At 40.9% G+C, this 18,027-nt stretch overlaps 1 protein-coding gene across 1 annotated transcript in view; it reads right to left on the bottom strand.

The window, feature by feature from the left end:
• ACAN (aggrecan) overlaps positions 1-18,027 on the bottom strand; it is a gene marked incomplete at both ends in the record, with an annotated part of 38,976 nt that overhangs the window by 2,378 nt on the left and 18,571 nt on the right. Inside the window, 6 exons of the mRNA XM_081337313.1 lie at positions 816-998; positions 2,138-2,282; positions 3,056-3,138; positions 4,375-4,533; positions 13,819-13,932; positions 15,727-17,919. Coding sequence (XP_081193439.1) covers positions 816-998; positions 2,138-2,282; positions 3,056-3,138; positions 4,375-4,533; positions 13,819-13,932; positions 15,727-17,919 — 2,877 coding nt within the window. The remainder of the gene's footprint in view (positions 1-815; positions 999-2,137; positions 2,283-3,055; positions 3,139-4,374; positions 4,534-13,818; positions 13,933-15,726; positions 17,920-18,027) is intronic.

Below are 18,027 nucleotides of genomic sequence, written 5' to 3'. Positions count from 1 at the left end.
GTGCAGTTCTGAGAAACCCAAGATTTATAGAAGTTTGCTGAGGAACACATGTTGTCCAAGAGGACCTTGCCAACTATCGGCATTCCTTCAGTTAATTAAAAGACTCAGTGCTCCATTACCAGCCAGCCCCTGCAGTCCAGCTTTTTTAGGGGAGGCTTAAACTCGTAATCTCTGTCGTGCTAAAGCAACTGTCAAGAGCATTTCCCCACGTATGGAGAGGTCCAAGGGAGCAGCTTGCATGTTAGACTCAAATCATCTGATTGCTGCTCGCAAGGAAAGGAAAGCTAGAAGAGAAATGCAGGACACCAGGGACGCTTCTGCAGCAGCGCAGGCATTGTCTTAATTGAAAGCAGGTTTAAACCTCATTTGTGGAAAGACTTTCAGGGATTTCCCTGCTAATTAAAAGAACACTGCAAATGAGTAGGTGGTTCATAGAAAAAGTGTGAACAGGATAGAGAGAAGCAGCTCTAATTCTATCAAGAGAAAAGGCAACGTCTCTTCTTCTACTTTATCCCCACCCCCCAGTTGTCTACTTCACTTAGTCACCCCAGGCAAATTCTACCCAAACCTTACCCCCTCCTCTTTTCCCCCCTTCTAAAATCCAGAAATACTTAATATAGTTTTTGCATACCAGCTACGTAGTCAAACTAGCCAGTTTGGTTTGTAAACCATGGGAATGCAAACCCAGACAATTAAAGGCATCAATATAACACCATGGATATATTATTGTCAATTTCCATTTGAGCCGCAATGCCCTCCCTCTGTTGGTTATAAGGGAAAGGGTTGTGGGTACAAATGCTGAAAACCTTACGTACGGTCTATACAGGCTATCCGAGGCTCTTCCCATTGCCCATTTGATTGGCATCGGATGATGGGCACATGCCGCTGCATGTAACCGTGATTGCACTGGTAGCGCAGCAGAGCATTGATCTCATAGCGGTCTTTCTTTTTGCCAAAGTGCCTGGCATTCTCAACCGCAGGAGGGTCTCCACAGGCAACTGGGGGAGAAAAGGACATTTTTTTCAAATTGCTTTCTGCTCAAAGCAGCATTCAGCCAACAGGATGCTCCTAGCTGCTACCATAGTTATAATTTCTGATCACCAGAAGGCACCAGAACATCTAAACACAGCCAAGGGCTTGAAAACGTTGAGTATCAATATGACCTTGTGTCTGGACTATAGACCATCCTTAGTTTCCTGGAACTTCTGAATTTTACTTCGACTGGATAACACCTGGCTGCTTAATCCTGAGAACTGTTAATTTGTCATGTTTATGCTTCAACCTCTGGTTTGGCCCACTGATCTTACCACAAGAGCATTGTGCTGGTTTTTGATCTCATCTTGCTACCTGAAGGTAAACAGGATAATATTTAGCTGTATGCCAAAATATCAGGGCAACTTTGGAGTGATAAGGTACTCTAGTGGGAATTGAGTCAGTGGTAAGAGCAATGTAACTTTGTTACAGGAGACATTAAGAAGCTCCTTAGATATTACAAATAATATGTGAAGGACATCAGGAGTGGCTTGAGAGAGACTTGGGGAAACATTGCCTAAGGACTAGTAGTACTGCAGCAAGTGCTTATGCTTAAATTCCCCATAGTGTCATAGTCCAATGTGGCATGGAAGCATTGCAGGATATATAAGTAAAGACTTTATTATCTCCACAATATATCTATTATGATCTTCTCAAGCTGTCCTCCCAGAAAGAAGAACAAAGGTCACACAAGGCACTAAACGGGCTTAAAGAGGTGCAGAGGATTGTGTACCCAGGAGAAGTCCAAATGAAGACATGTCACCTGGAACAGCCTCATGAATGTAGCAGTATCCTTAGTGTGAATCATTGCTTCCAAGAAGCTTGTTTTCTACCCCTGGTTATGATTAGCATGTGTTGCACTTGGAACAGGGCCAATAGCTTTCAATATTTCATTTTTCAACTGGTGGGACAGCCTTGGATCTGGCATGTCTTTCCTCAAGTCTTGCTTCATTGCCTGGCCACCCTTAATCATTGCTGAGTCCTGACAGTGGCTTACTACTCTACCCTCTGGATCTTGATGGCTGAGATGTAAGCCTTTTGCAGTCATGATCTTGGACTGCCTGATTGGGCTGTGAGCGCTTTTGAGCAGGACATTGAGCCTCACCTGTTCCTTTTTTGCAAGTGAAGGGCAGGTAATAATTGCAAGGGACATCATTCCATTCACCCTTCTCATGCCAGATCATTACTACACAGTCTTCATCTTTGGCAAAAAAGTTATCGGGCTGGTTAGGTCGCCAGTTCTCATATTGCTAAAGAAAGAGAGAAAGAGATCTGGGGTAAAACAGAGAGTCAGATGAAGTGGGGGGGGGCAAAAGGAGGAGGGACAAAGTCGTCAGATCTTTCACAGCTTTCCATATTTTCAAAGTGAGGGGCAGTTGCAGCTTTCCTATAAAGAGGTCTTGCTCTATAATGCTGGAATTTGAGGCTCATCACCTAGGTAAGATTGTACTTTTCCCATCAAACCTTCATTTTCCATTATGAATCACAAGCACCTTTGAGGAAGGAAGGAATTTTAATTAAGGAAAGCACCTAATCCATTCTGCCTTAGAGACGCCCAACCTGTTTTGGGATGATGGACTATCTTGGCTGCTGAGGGCTACATTCTAAAGGGGGCATTTCTAAGATTAAGGATGAAGCCAAGACCAATATGGATTTAATTTGGTCGCCCTCTCAATATTAGTCAAAATGGAAAGACACCATGAGTAAGATTACTCCCTGCATATTTAATCGTTCCCCTCCTGTAACATTAAAAATGATTATTTGGTGGATTCTGGAAATTCTCTCTAAGACTTTGGGTTGCTCTAGGAACATCTGAGGACTTGGATAATATAGAGTAAGAAGGATGATTTGTGTCCATGCTACAAACATAGCTGCTTTCCATACTTCCTCCTGTACGTGTAGTGTTTTTCCTATGGGCACTCCCCAAGTAGTTGTCCTGTAGGATTCTTGGATCTTGGAAGCACTGATTTCGCAACAGTCCAGAAATATCTCTATATTTGATATCCTCCAGAATCTAACTTACAAGAGAATGTCCATCAGACCAGCGAAAGTCCTCTTCCACTGCTCGGTCACTTAGCCCAATCCACTGGTAGTTCTGTGCATTGCCTAGATAACACGCAGAGACAGAGAAATTAACAATGAATGCTGGTTTATTTGGAGGCAGAGGCTAAAATGCACGTTTTGCTGCTTGATTGGTGTTAATGTAGAATGAACAGATCCAAGTATTATGTCTATTTTAGAGATCTGTCAAAGGCAGTTTTTAATTTTAAAGGAAAAATATATGAATTCAATAATCAACATTCAAATAGATGGAAAAAAGCAGGGCAAAAATTGATGAAATGAATGCAGATTTGTTATTAATGATGAATTTATGATTTTTCCCAAAAAGATGAACTTGCTTCAATTTTCCATGTACAAATAAAATTAATAACTTTTATAGTTTCAAGTTGCTTGGATATTCAAAGGACATTCAATATTTAGATTAAAAAAATCTCAAACACCTCAGCAGAGACTGGCAGCAATTCACAAATCACAGTTTGAGAACCTATATTATAATCTAGTCTAGCTTGTCCCACAATCGCTACTGAATCATCACCTGAATGGTAATATATTTAACACATTTACAACGCACCCAATTATTTACTGAAATTCTTTGGGTGGATTAGAACATGAATAAAATATTAAACTTCTACTTGAAAGAGAACATGAAAATATGGAATATGATACAACTGAAAAGATTAGCAAAATGGAAACAAAGAGATAAATCAAGAAAAAGATTTGGACAAGGAGCACTTGCAACAGGGAATCCTGGACAATGCCTCTTTGTTGGATTCACAAAGAAGCTTGATAAAACATATGGAAAAAGTTTTGGAATATCAAAGAATGCTGAAAGACCAAGTCCTTCAACACGACTGAATAAAGGAAGGAATATAAAGTTGGATCAGGGCTAAATCATTTGACATTTCTATGGATTCTAATGGTGTTTTGAAGGTTGATAGATTAACCTGTGGTTCTGTCAGCTGAAACATTGCCAGCTTTGGATTTAACACATCTTTTGTGCACTACAGCTCACGATCATAATATACAGTAGCACTGTAGGTGCAGTCTATTAAAATATACCAATTAAAGCTGAGCCATGAAAAGTCAAGCTACCTAAGGCAACTCAATTCTCCTAAATGAAATTCAGAATATAATAATAATAATAAAACCTTTATTGTCAATGTACAACATGTGTACATTGAGATTATCTGAGCCTACAGCAGTATCAGTGCTGTTAAGTCCATTGGTTTGGGGAGGGGGTATTTTATTTTTTTTAAAGAAATGTCAAGTTGCCATACTCACTGTTCACAAATTCTTGCTCTTCAGGTGTGATGATACTGCTCAGGTGGGACTGATGTTTTCGGCACAGTTTCTCTGCCTCCATCCAGGTGAGTTTCTCTTCAAAATGCTTGTAGCAGTTACCTTGAAATTTGGCCCAGCCTGTTTCACATTCTGCCAGATCTAGACATGGATACAGGAAGACAACATGAACAAGAATCAAAGCACAGAGGGACATCTAACTCTTCAAAATCTCTTTGTAGAACATTTGATGGTACTTGATAGAGAAGTTGGGTAAAACTTACTTGTTTCTTCAAAAACAATTACTGATTATTTATTTATTTTTTGCCAGTAAATGCCATCACTTTAAGGTAAAGGGTACTGCAGATTGACAGAGCTTATTAGAGCTGCCAAAATGGATGGTACAAGTGTTTTACAGTCATTTAAAATTTAGAGCTTCTATCTACATTGTAAGGAAACATTCAGATTATGAATAAGTGAAAAAATCATGCAGGATGTTCTTTAGTTGTGTACAACTTCATACGTTATGGAGAAATTAATCCATACGGTTTGCTTAAGAGGGAATATGAAATTTGAAAGATCAGTTCCATGTGCTTGCAGATTTCATTGTTGTGCCCTCCTATGTATTTCCTCATACAAAAAGGGCACCTAAAGTTTTTATACTGTATATGTATGCATTTTATCAATTTATGTGACTGCCCACCTTGCAAACTGTGACTGTGGGATCTATGCTTGTCTGTAACAGATAAACATAACAAAGTAATAAAAACATAAAATGAACAGTAAGAACATAGTAAGAAACAGCTTGCTGTCAGAAATTGTGGGTGCTCTATCACTGGAGGTTTTTAAGAAGACATTGGACAACCAGTTGTATAAAATGATAGATAGGATTACCTGCTTGAGCAGAGGGTTGGACTAGAAGACCTCCAAGATTCCTTCCAACTGTTGTTACTGCTACTGTCCCTTCCAACTCTGTTATTCTGTTGTATGTATCTAAGGTCATTCTCTTAAACCATGAAAATGAGCTGATCTAACATCGTACCCCAATGCCAGGAAAGACCCAGATTTCTAAGGCCTTATGAAGGCCATCAAGGTCAGGTCCATTTGAATATCAGGGGGCATGTTATGCCATAGGGCAGAGAAGACCTGCCCTCTGATGGCAATGTTTCATTGCGGGACCTGGATTATGCCTACTATCAAACATATACTATTTCATACTTATGTACTTTGGGTTGCATAGAGATAGACAGCATTCTTGTCATTTTTAATAAATAAACCTAATTTTGTTCTGAAAAGTTAAATGGAGAGATCTCAGTGTATCTGATTTTGTCTCCAAACATCTCATTAGTCAGAGATGAGTTTATATTTTCTATGAGGGAGACAAATGAATAGGAACATTTTGTGAGGAGAAATGAAAGAGGAGCACAACCATAAAAGTAGAACAGAATAAGCACATATTTTCTCTTTCCTTATGTTCTACTTCTAAAAATAAGTGCCCTTTTTTAGTAAACCAACTGAAGGACCTTATATATAAGTCTTAAGTACATATGACACACAGGGAGGTATTTTTTGACTCTGCCTCTGTACAACTTTCCCCCATATTGAGGTGTGAGGCAATTTTGCCCTTCCAAATTCACCATGGTGCAAATAAAAGCTTGAATACAGGTAGTCCTTGACTTACAACAATTCCTTTATTGACCAAAGTTAAAATGTCACTAAAAAAAAAGACTTATGACCTTTTTTCCATACTTAAAACCATTGCGGCCTCCCCCTAGTCACATGATCAAAATTCAGACACTTTGCAGCTGACTCGTATTTATGACAGTTGCGGTGTCCCGGGGTCATGTGATCCCCTTTTTGTGACCTTCTGACAAGCAGAGTCAATGGGGAAGCCAGATTCACTTAACAACCCTGTTAACTAATTGAACAACTGCAGTTATTCACTTAACAACTGTTAAGAAAGGTCATAAAATGGGGCAAAACTCACTGTCTCCCTTAGCAACAGAAAGTCTGGGCTTCATTGTGGTCCTAAGTCGAGAAACCTGTAATTCAGCTTTCCTTTTTCTGTGGGAAGGCTTCCAAAAGCTGTTGGTTAGCCAAACACGCAATGAAGCATCCATACATTGTTGTGGCTTGTATTTGAATACAAACCAAGTCTATTTTGAAAGGCAAAGTGGAATGCAATTATCCTTCTGTTTTCTCTCCCAGCTTTCAGATTCCACCATACAGCTTTGATCAAGGAATGCATAAGGAAATAAATGCTTAGGGAATGAAGGTACCAAAAGAAGCAGCAGTACTTGAATAAAATGCATATTTTTTCCAGGGAAAATTGCCTATAACAAAGGATGTGATTTTTCAAGTGGCAGTTGTAATTGAGGTTGAGGGAGACTAGCATATAGATTTAGCTAAAAGGTTTTCTTTGCTTACAAAAATTGATAACACAAACAACCAGGTATCTTAGAGCGAGAGAGAGAGAGAGAGAGAGAGAGAGAGAGAGAGAGAGAGAGAGAGAGAGAGAGAGAGAGAGAGAGAGAGAGAGAGAGAGAGAACACTAGAGTGGGGACTGCTTTTGCATAACAGTGTGATAACAAACATCTGCCTTGCTCTCTCCCAGGTTCCCTATCCTATCGGCCTTCAACCTTTTTAAACAAACCTTTGAACTAAATAAAAAAATGGGAAGGTCAGTGTTTATTTCCAGCAGTGGTTATTTGCATCCTGGCTACAGAGACATTCTTAGAACACAAATATGGTAGATGATGGCACTCCATTGCTATGTTTGGAAGTGTGCCCCTCTGTCCATCAAAATGGACCCAGGTATGCGGGGAACATGCTATATATCATGACTGACCAGCCTTGGCAACTTTAAGATCAGTGGACTTCAACTCCTAGAATTCCTCAGCCTGTTTCCCCATTGACTTTGTTAGGTCAGCGATGGCAATCACGTGACTGAATCACAATCAGCAAGGATGCTGAGATGACCGCACCTTTCAGGACCAATTGCCAATCTTCTTCATTGCCCCTTTGACATTGAAAAGTCAGTGTTCGTAAGTGAAGACCCCCAGCATCAAGTGGTAAAGATTGTCCTAAGTTAAGCTGTATTCCTCGGGATTTCACAAAGACATCCCTGTTCTTTATTTACTGGCAATAATATAGAAATGGATTGCCTTCTTCTGTGATGATTTTGGAACAGGTTAGGGACTCTGTCCTCCTGCAGCAGGATAACTTGGAAAACAGAATGCGTTATGGGGGGGGGAGAAGCTGGCAAAAGAAAGATCAAAGTTAGAAATAAGCGGAATGAGGCTGAGGACTGTGGGGGGAAAAGAACAGTTCTCAAATTCCCCCACTCACACCCTCCTCATAGGAAAGACAGTTGGCCAGAGGCTCAGAAAGCTACCAACTCCTCCATCCTAAGTTCCAGCCATTATCGCCAGGTGATTCAGAGCAGATGTGATAGCAGCCATAGAAACCCAAACTTACGCCTGTGCCCCTTATTGGACCCATGGCATTCAAACAGAAGCAACAAGCATCCATCCATCTGATTAGAATCTTCTTTTATACCCCAACACAGACAGACACACAAGGTGCAATGCATGCTCCAATTGGTCCATGGAGACAAAGAGCATACAAACACGAGATGCTCATTCATTACCAAGAAGAAAATGCAGACCTTCTCTGTGGCCTTTACTAGTGAAGGGATTGGAAAAACTCCAGAAGCTATAGGGGTCTCCTTTCTATGAGCTTAGGAAAAACTCTCCACATTTCCTGATGGCTTCCTACGGTCGCCCTTAACCAGGCCTGACTCTGTTTAACTGCCAAGCCTGCATGTGTTTGATTGAAGCCAATGGTAGATCATGATAAGAGACCATAGTGGCATAGTGGTTAGAATGCAATATTGCAGGCTAACTATGCCCACAGCCAGGAGTTCGATCCTGTCGGGGCTCAAGACATCCATCCTTTGAGGTTGGTAAAATGAGGATCCAGATTGTTGGGGGGCAATATGCTGACATTGTAAACTGCTTAGAGGGGGCTGTAAAGCACTATGGGGCAGTATGTAAGTCTGCTACTCCTGTAAGAGTACTCCCCCACCCCTGGTAACTGATATTTTAGGAGTTAATTGTGATGAAATGAGAAAAGGCTGCAATACAATAGTATTGTATATGTTTTAGGTTGCTTTTTTTCCTCAGACCCCCCAGAAAAAAAAGAAGGGATATAGTTAGTACGGTTAGCTGAAGCTGGGTAAGGTAAGCAGGCCATACCAACGTCACAGCGGTTCCCTCCGTAGCTGGGAAGGCATAAGCATGTGAAAGCGTGGATGCCATCGACACAAGTAGCTCCATTCAGACAAGGGCTGGAGTGGCACTCATCAATGTCTGGAAGAAATCAAGGGCTGCCGTTAGGACTTTGGCTGGGCAGAAAGTCCACAACAGGAGACTTGGTTTTCTTGATTTAACCAGAATGTAGAAGGAGGCAGTGAACTAAAGGCAATGTAGAGGCAATGAGACACATTTGGAGATTGGGGCGAAGTGAAACTGCAGCTAGTAAAGTGGAGGGAAATGAGAGGGAAATGGAAAGAAAGAATTTCCCAACCATAAAAAAAAAAGCTTGGTAACTCGCTGGCTACCCTAATGTTTCAATGACCACCAGAATGACAGCCAAGCCCAGATGGAATTCAATCACACTAAATTATGGGAAGAGTGGGATATCCTTAATTAGTAAAAGTAACAAAAACATGGATAATGACCACTTTCTTATGCTTGGTCCATTGAGGGATCTAATTTTCTTAGAGCTCATCTTATGCACCAGAGACAAATTCCTTGTATGTCCAATCACACTTGGCCAATAAAGAATATTCTAATATTCCAATTAATAGTCTAATAGTCCAATAGTTTAATGTTCCGTTCCATTCCATTCCATTTTCTGTTATTCTGTTCTGTTCCATTCTCTATTCTCTATTCTAAATGAATTTAACCCAAATACAAATAAATTATCTTCTGCTCATGCAGCATAAGGACCAATAAGTGAAACCTCCCAGCACAGTTCCCTGAAAAGACTCAACCTTTTGACAGGAGAGCTGGGCTGAATGAATGGTCACTGATGACTGCCCATCTTGAGAGAGAGCTAAATTTGTCTCTTAGGCCAAGAATTTTGTACAAGTAAACCAGAATTGCCTTCAAAATATCAAGTTAGATTGTGGTAAGATCAGTGTTTCATGAGTCTGAAGGCTTGAGTCCATTAGAAGTGTACTTTTCTGTTGCTTTTTGGATTGATGAAAAAAAAACAGTAAAAGTTGCCTGATGATGTTTTCTTAGTTCAGGAAAAAAAAACATGCCTGGAAACAATTTTAATTGTAAGAAGAAAAAATACTCAAGGCTATCAAATGGAGTTGGCTCTCGTTTATCTTTGTTAATGCAACTGTACTTTTATCCTTGAAAGCTTTGTCCTTCAGTTTTTGAGGGAGTGAAAAGCTTTAGAAATGTTGATCCTGAAATACTGATAATCTAGAAATTTCCCCCGCAATAGGGCTAGTGTTTGCTGCAAAAGTACAAAGGTGGTGACCTAGATAAGGAAAATGTTTTTCAGAAAAGAAAAATAAACATATATATCTATATATTTATATTCATTCATTCTGGCAAGGCACAAGGTAGGGACCATATTTACACTATGGAAAGCTTTGTTGTTGCAAGTCATTCCTCGTAATGATCTGTCCAGGGTGCTGAAAATACTTCCCATTGGATATATATTCTTGACCAAGATTCTGGCCTATGTTGACATTTTTGTTCTGGTATCTAATGTTTGAATTTTGAATGCAGTACAAGATCTCACTTTCTTTATCAGCTGGCTGTGCTATTTCTCTTCTATAAATTCTGCTTCCCTGAGACATAGCAATAATCACTGGAGGCTACAATTTTGTTTCCTGGGAAAATCATCAATCTGGAAACCTCCAGATCTGTGAACTCATTTCCCAGAATTATCAACAATACCTATGGAATTGTGAGTGTGTGTATCAGTGATGTTCACACATCTGAGGGCTACCTGAGCTTGGGAAGGCTTCTATAACAAAGAGCAATTCTAGAAAATTTGTGCTTTTGCCCAAGACTGCAGAGATGAAGGGTTATCAATTACAGGTAGTCCTCAACTTATAACAGTTCATTTATGACTGTTCAAAGTTATGGTACTTTCAAAGTGCCATTTTTCACGTGTATGACTGTTGCAGCATTCCTGTGGTCATGTGATCAAAATTTGGATGCTTGGCCACTGGTTCATGTTTATGACGGTCGCACCTAGGGTCATGTGAACAGCTTTTGAATCCTTCTGACAAGCAGAGTCAATGGGGAAGCCAGATTAAGTGGGGCAAAGCTCTCTTAACAAACATCTCACTTAACAGAATCCCATCCTAGATTTGCCAGATCACAAAGTTAGACCTGAAATTTTATTCCTCCTTCCAACCTGTTATCCTTAATTCGTCGTGTTGGTTGCCTGCTACCTCTAGATCAGGGGTGTCAAACTCAATTTCATTGAGGGCCGCATCAGCTTTGCGGTTGCCCTCAGGGGGCCGGGTGGGTATGGCCTGGGTGGGTGTGGCCTACTGGGTGGGTGTGGCTAGAGTGCGTATGGCCTACTGGGTGGGCATGACCAGCTCTACATCGTTCGCTTCAAGAGTGCCTATGGGGGCCTGGGCAGGAGTAGGACAGATCTGAGGGTCTCCGGCAGAAGGAGGGTCTCTGGGCCAGGGCCAAGGCAATGGGGGACGTTCCCTCACTGTTTCCAGGATGGCTTCGCGGGCCGCATGAAACCACTTCACGGGCCAGATCTTGCCCCCGGGCCTTGTGTTTGACATGTCTGCTCTAGATCAACCTTTACTCCTTGTACTAGGTCACCACATTCTTGTCCCCCATGTTTCTGTTTCCCCCTTCTTCTCCCCAATTCTCTCCTAAAATTTACTATTCTGCTTCCCTCTTATGCTATAACAACATGAGTGTGGAGGAGTGAAGATGAAGGTTGAAAATATAGCAGCTGAGGGAAAAGTTAGCCCTGTTCTCCAGACTGCCATCGCATTTTCAAATTCCTACTATTGACAAGAGCTTTACAATTGTTCAGTAAGAGAGACAGAGCCAGAATTCTGGGGATGTAGTTCTGTTCCTATTTGCCTTTTCTGACAGTGCTTTTCATTTTCTAGAAGATGTAATGGATTTGAGATCAGATCAATAGCTGGAATTCAAACATGCATTCGGAAAGCTAACCTGTCATGATCAATATTTTTAGCCACTTTGCATCCCAGTGGTTAACAATGATCATAATAAGAAGAGAACAATCGACTTTATTCATTTATAGGCCCATGCCCAAAACAGGCAATTTCCCCCCATCTCCAAGAAGTAAGGTCACTGAAGGAGAGTGAAGTAGAATAAAATAAAAATATAACAAAAGTCAGAAATCAGCAGCAGCAGGAGAAACTTTAATTTACCCACTGCAGGATAAAGGTTTCTTTATTAAAGGTCAAGGACCGTAACCTGCCATGTTAATCTAGTGTGCGTAAGTAAACATGTTTTTGAACTACCTAGTAGTGATTGCAATTGAGTGAACCTTTGTTTCGGGATTGAAAATTCAAGTGAAGAAATCAGCAAGTAAAACGTAGATAGCTTGAATTAAAAAACAGGCAGCCTGGTGGGTAAGGCGTGGGTTATGAGCTCACCAAGCACAACAGAGAAGGCAATGAATGCAGAGTTGTAAAAGAAGCAGAAAAGTTTGGTGTGAGGGATGTGGTGAAACTCCCCTTTGTTAGACTGAGGGCAAGACGCTGAACTTGGTAAGGCCACACCTGGAAAACGGCATCCAGTTTTGGTCACCACGATGTAAAAAAGATGTCGAGACTCTAGAAAGGGTACAGAGAAGAGCAACAAAGATGATTGGGGGGCTGGAATTGGGTATGTGTAGTTTGATGAAGAGAAGGGTGAGGGGTGACAGGATAGCAGTGTTCCAATATCTCAGGGGCTGCCACAAAGAAGATGGAGCCAAGCTATTCTCCAAAGCACCTGAAAGCAGGACAAGCAGGATGGAAACTAGTCAAGGAGAGAAGCAACCTAGAACTAAGGAGAAACTTCCTGACAGTTAGCACAATTAACCAGTGGAACAACCTCCCTCCAGAAGTGGTGAATGCTCCAACACTGGAAGTTTTTAAGAAGAGACTGGACAGCCATTTGTCTGAAATGGTATAGGGTTTCCTGCCTGAGCAGGGGGTTGGACTAGATGACCTCCAAGGTCCCTTCCAACTACTTCTACTTCTTCTTCTTCTTCTTCTTCTTCTTCTTCTTCTTCTTCTTCTTCTTCTTCTTCTTATTATTATTATTATTATTATTATTATTATTATTATTATTATTATTATTATTATTATTATTATTATTATCTTTGCTAATGTGAATGTGCTTCTATAGGGTTAGTCCCAACTCTGACATGAAGCCCTTAAAATGGATGGGAAATACATAGAACAAAACAGCCATTATTTTATTGGGATTCCATTATATCCTTTTTTTAAATATATGTCTTCGTCCTCCTTTCCCATGGCTATAACACTAATAAATTGCAAAACAACAACAACAACAACAACAACAACCCAAACCCAACAGAAGCTGAAGTAATCAAAGCAACAGCCAGTTTTCCCACACTGCTATTGTGTAATGAAACCAAGCAGCAGAAGAGATAGAATGTGTGTGTGGGGAAAAAAATCACTTTACTAGGATCGCAAATTGCTCAAAGCGGTGAATGCAGCCCAGGAATTAAATGTTGGGTTGCGCTAGGCTGCAAGGCAATGATGAACATGAGGGAATATGGAAATACGGAAAAAGCAAAGACAGCCGAAAACAGGTTAGTTCGCCCTGTTGTGTTCCCTGTAGCAACCTGTGATTGTGAAAGCTGGATCTTAAAAAAAAAAAACAAGACGGGAAGAAAATTGACTTGTTTGAGCCGTGGCGCTGGGAAAAACTCCTGCCTATTCCTTAGACAGCATAGGCGACTAACAAGGAACTATTGGAGCTCATAATACCAGACATGTCACTGGAAGGCAAAAAAATCACAAAACTGCATCTCACTTATTTGGGTCATGTCACATGGGGGAATTCGCTGGAGAAAGCAATGAGGTTTGGAAGAGTTAGTGGTAAAAGAGAGCTAGGGTGGCTGGACACCATCAAAGCTGACAGCAGCCAGAGCACAGATCAGGGGTCTTCAAACTTGGCCCTTTTATGACTTGTGGACTTCAACTCCCAGAATTCCTCAGCCAGGCTGAGGAATTCTGGGAGTTGAAGTCCACAAGTCATAAAAGGGCCATGTTTGAAGACCCCTGGCATAGATAAAGTCCAAGAAGTTTGGGAGACATGGAGAGACCTGGCCCACAGAATCACCAAGAGTCAGACACAATTGAGTGGATTACATCCTCAAGAAAAAATCCAGTCTCACCTATCTCACAGTTATCACCCTTAAATCCAGGTGGGCATAAACAGGTGATGTTTCCTTCTTGTTCATGGCAGGTCCCAGTTCCACATAGCTTCTCCTCGCAACTCTTAGGCGTAGCTGCAACCCAAAAAATATATTTTTTTTCTTGAATTATTCTTCAGAATCATCAAGCTGAAAGACATGCGCCTTTTCTATTGCAGCACAGACAGACTTTCTTGCCCCCAAATAAGGGTCTGTTCCAGGGTTGATGAAATAAAACCACTTTTCTTTTCTTTTCTATTTTATATATTTTATTTTATTTGCCTCTTAGCAGACTCCTGAAACAAACTTCCTTTTCTCTAGTAAGGCAACATTGTTTGTCCACACCTGTGAAGTCTACTTCACTCACTCTTGTAGCCCCTGTAGACTTTAAGGTTTGTAAAAGTAAATTAAGGATTATATTGGGTCCAAAGCTTTGGGCAGAAAATGCTTTGACTGCTTATGACATTTGCACAGCTACCCCATGTGAGATCACATGGGAATAAATAATTCATGGTTTTGGGTGAGACAAATATAATGGTATATAACCATGAGCTTTTCTTGATCGATATGCAAGTCCTTTCTGAGAATACCATGTAGTAGGTTTCAAAGAACTCTGGATTTTTCATCAATACTTTAGAGAAAGCTGAGCTTTTTATTTTCTAGATAGGTAAAAACATTTTTTTTTTAAAAACCCCATCTGGTATAAGGGACAGATATATAGTTATATTGTTTTTGCTCTCTTCTATTTGGAAAGTTATAGAATTTATGAGTCACCCTGACATTACAATGATCTAACTTCTTTTATCTCCCTGCTGTGGCAAAAGAGATGAGGTAATAACAAGATATCAAAATAGAGGTAACTTTTTAATAACTATTAGTATTCATCCACCCACTATTATAAAATCTATGCTGAGTAGCAATAGCAATAGTACTTAGACTTATATACTACTTCAAAGTGCTTTACAGCTCTCTCTAAGCAGTTTACAGTCAGCATCTTGGCCCCCCCCCCAACAATCTGGATCCTCATTTTACCGACCTCGGAAGAATGGAAGGCTGAGTCAACCTTGAGCCTGTCAGGATCGAACTCCTGACAGGGGGCAGAATTAGCCTACAATACTGCATTCTAACCACTGTGCCACCAGGGCTCCTTAAGTAAAATACTAAAAGCAAAATGTATAAAATCTTTGGGGAGATAACTACTAATTGAATAATTGAATGCTGCTCAGAGATAGGCTTACTGCATTCATTTATGGGACCAAACCATAAGTTTAAAATAAATAACTTATTATATATTTAATTTTAGCAGACAGATTGGTAATTGTGCCACGTTCAAAAACTCTAGATAATGTAACAATTGAATTCTGAATTAATAAGGCCTCTTCAATTACTGCATTAGAAAAAAAAATAAAAAAATTGAATGAATGAGACATCAGAGGCAGGAACCACAATTTCATTCTATTTATGGTTTATCTCAATGGCAATAGACTATAATCTGGAATACTTCATATATACAGCACCTGGCAAGTTTTTAAATGTGCAGTACCAGTCTGTTCTCATTGTAGTAAATCTCTTTGGCATTTTGTCTATTTTTCTGCCCTCCCCCTTCCCTGGTATTATAAATTTATATTAATGGAGTTACCTGATGTTGTTTGTTAAAAAATTGATAAAAATATACTTTAAAACATTATTAAACAATACGAGAGAGGGACAAATTTGTCCAAATGAACATTCACAATCTTTAGCTAATCAACCAGTCAGATTAACCTTCCTGAGATTCTACTTTTGAAAGTCACTATGCCATGGGAGAAATGAGGCAAAGATCAGCCAGTGTGAAAATTCAGGAGAGTGTCTATTGGAAGTTCCATTGCATACATGTATTTCTGAATTTACCTTGTGTAATAAGCTGTATCCCATCAGTCATCTCTGATGGGAGGAGATCGGTAGCTGTTGGTGATGGTCGTGGAATCCCTGGAGCAGCAGCATCTCCTGTTTCCAACTCTGGTGTTGGATATGCACTGGCCTCTGTTTCAGGCTGAGTCTCTGTTAGATGCCTTGAGTGTTCAGTTAATTCAACATCTGGACTGCTGGTACTAAGTAGGACACCTGGCAAAAAGACTTTCTCTGGTGTATCTGACACTGTCCGAGGTGCTGGACCTGAACTATCTCCATTAACCTGACTCCTTTCATCAAAAGTCCCAGAGGGAAAGCCAGTGATGAATGGTACCCCAGATGTTTCTGAGTAGCTTTCAGATGATGAAGATGTTTCTCCACCTGGTTCATAATGGGTTGACGTTTCTAGGTGGCTTTTTGTTGAGACTGAGGTTTCATCACTTGTTTCATTAATAAAAGGTGTTCCTACACTAGTTTCATGAAATGTGGATGCCTTACTACTGATTTCAGGATATTCTGGGGATGCTATGGTACTTTCAGGATATATGGAAATTTCTGCATCAGATGTGGGTCCTTCTCCACTTGGTTCAGGAAAATGGAAATGTGTTACCTCTGTTCCTCCAATCAGTTGCTGTAAAACTGTTGGTCTTGTCACTGTTTCTATGGAATCAGTTACTAAGACAATTTCTGAGATTCCAGAGACATCGCCACTAGCACTGGCTGTGGTTGAAGATGCACCACTTACATCATCAGTTTCTCTACCAAAATATGGAATGCCTGAGGAGGTCCCGCTGAAGTCAACTTTCTCAGATGATACTCCACTAGATGTTGTCACATCATATAATGCTCCTGATGTTTGTTCCTGTCCTGAAGGAAGCCCACTTATTTCTAATATCCCAGATGTCCCTTCTCCTAATTCTTGCGGAACAGATGGCTGTGTTACTACTTCCACTAAAGTTGTATCCACAAGGGAAACTGTAGGAAACCCTGATGTGAGACCACTATAATCATACGTTCCGGATGAAGTGCCACTGACAAGATCAACACCAGAGCTTCCTCCACTAATGTCTGTTTGTCCACTTGGAAGCCCACTGACTTCAGTAACTCCTGAAGCCCACCCACTGAAGTCTACTTGTCCAGAAGAAGGCTGGCCACTCACATCTAAAATTCCTGGTGTTGTGCCTGATAGATCTTCATCTCCTGAAGGTAATCCACTTATTTCTACAAATCCTTTCCCTTCTTCTTCTTTAGATGAAGGAGTTGTCACTTCAAACAAGTTAACATCAACGAAGGTAACCCCTGAAGGTTCACCACTCCCATCAGTACCTGAAGGTTGGCCACTTAAGTCCACATAGCCACTGAGATCAGATGGCCCAACAGATGTTCCACTGATGTCAATTCCTGAGGACAATCCACTGATATCTAACAGGCCAGATGACTGTCCACTAACATCAAGTCCTGATGGTAATTCACTGATATCAGGTGTGCTAGATAGTTCTCCACTGCTATCGATTCCTGAAGAAAACCCACTAATGTCACTGGTTCCATACACATCAACTCCAGAGGGCAATCCACTGGTTGTGCCGCTCACATCCCAATCGGCCGAGGGGAAACCTGACACATCTCCATCTCCACTGACTCCAATTGTCCCTTTCCCTTCCATTTCCCTTTCTGTTGCTGTGGTCACAACTTCCGTCAAAGTGGCATTCACCAGTGACACGGTAGGAAATCCAGATGTGAGACCACTATAATCATACTCTCCAGAGGGTGATCCACTGAGATCAGGACCAGAATGGTCTCCACTAAATCCAGAAGGCAACCCACTAAATTCTGGGACCCTTTTGCCTTCGTGGGGCCCAGGTATTTGTTCTTGGGTTCCTGAACTAATCCCTGATAGTTCTTCTTCTCCAGAAGGTAAGGTGCTGACTTCAATAACGCCAGAAGACAGGCCACTTATGTCTCCGGAGGGTAGCCCGCTCTCTCCAGAAGGCAGCCCACTTATTTCAGGGACTCCAGAGGGAAATTCCCCAAATCCTGAAGGCTTTTCACTAGGCTCAACTGTTCCAGTTATCTCTGGAGCTCCAGAGGTCCAGCCAGAAGCAGATGTTTCTGTGATTGGAGTGTCTGAACTTGTTTCCTTTGGTATTGCATCAATGGGAAGAGCAGTTGATGGACTCACAGCTGGTGGACTCACTTGCGTGAAAGAGAAATAAAGAGCAGAGATGCAAGGGTGAATTCTCAAGCAATGCAAAAAAGATCAACTTTAGCCTATGTTCAAAACTCCTTCCTTAAAAAAAAACA

This window comes from Vipera berus, assembly GCF_964194415.1.
Source record: "Vipera berus genome assembly, chromosome: 12".
In the NCBI taxonomy this organism is placed as follows: Eukaryota; Metazoa; Chordata; class Lepidosauria; order Squamata; family Viperidae; genus Vipera; species Vipera berus.
The sequence above is the reverse complement of the archived record's forward strand: the minus strand, read 5'-3'. Positions and strand labels throughout refer to the sequence as shown.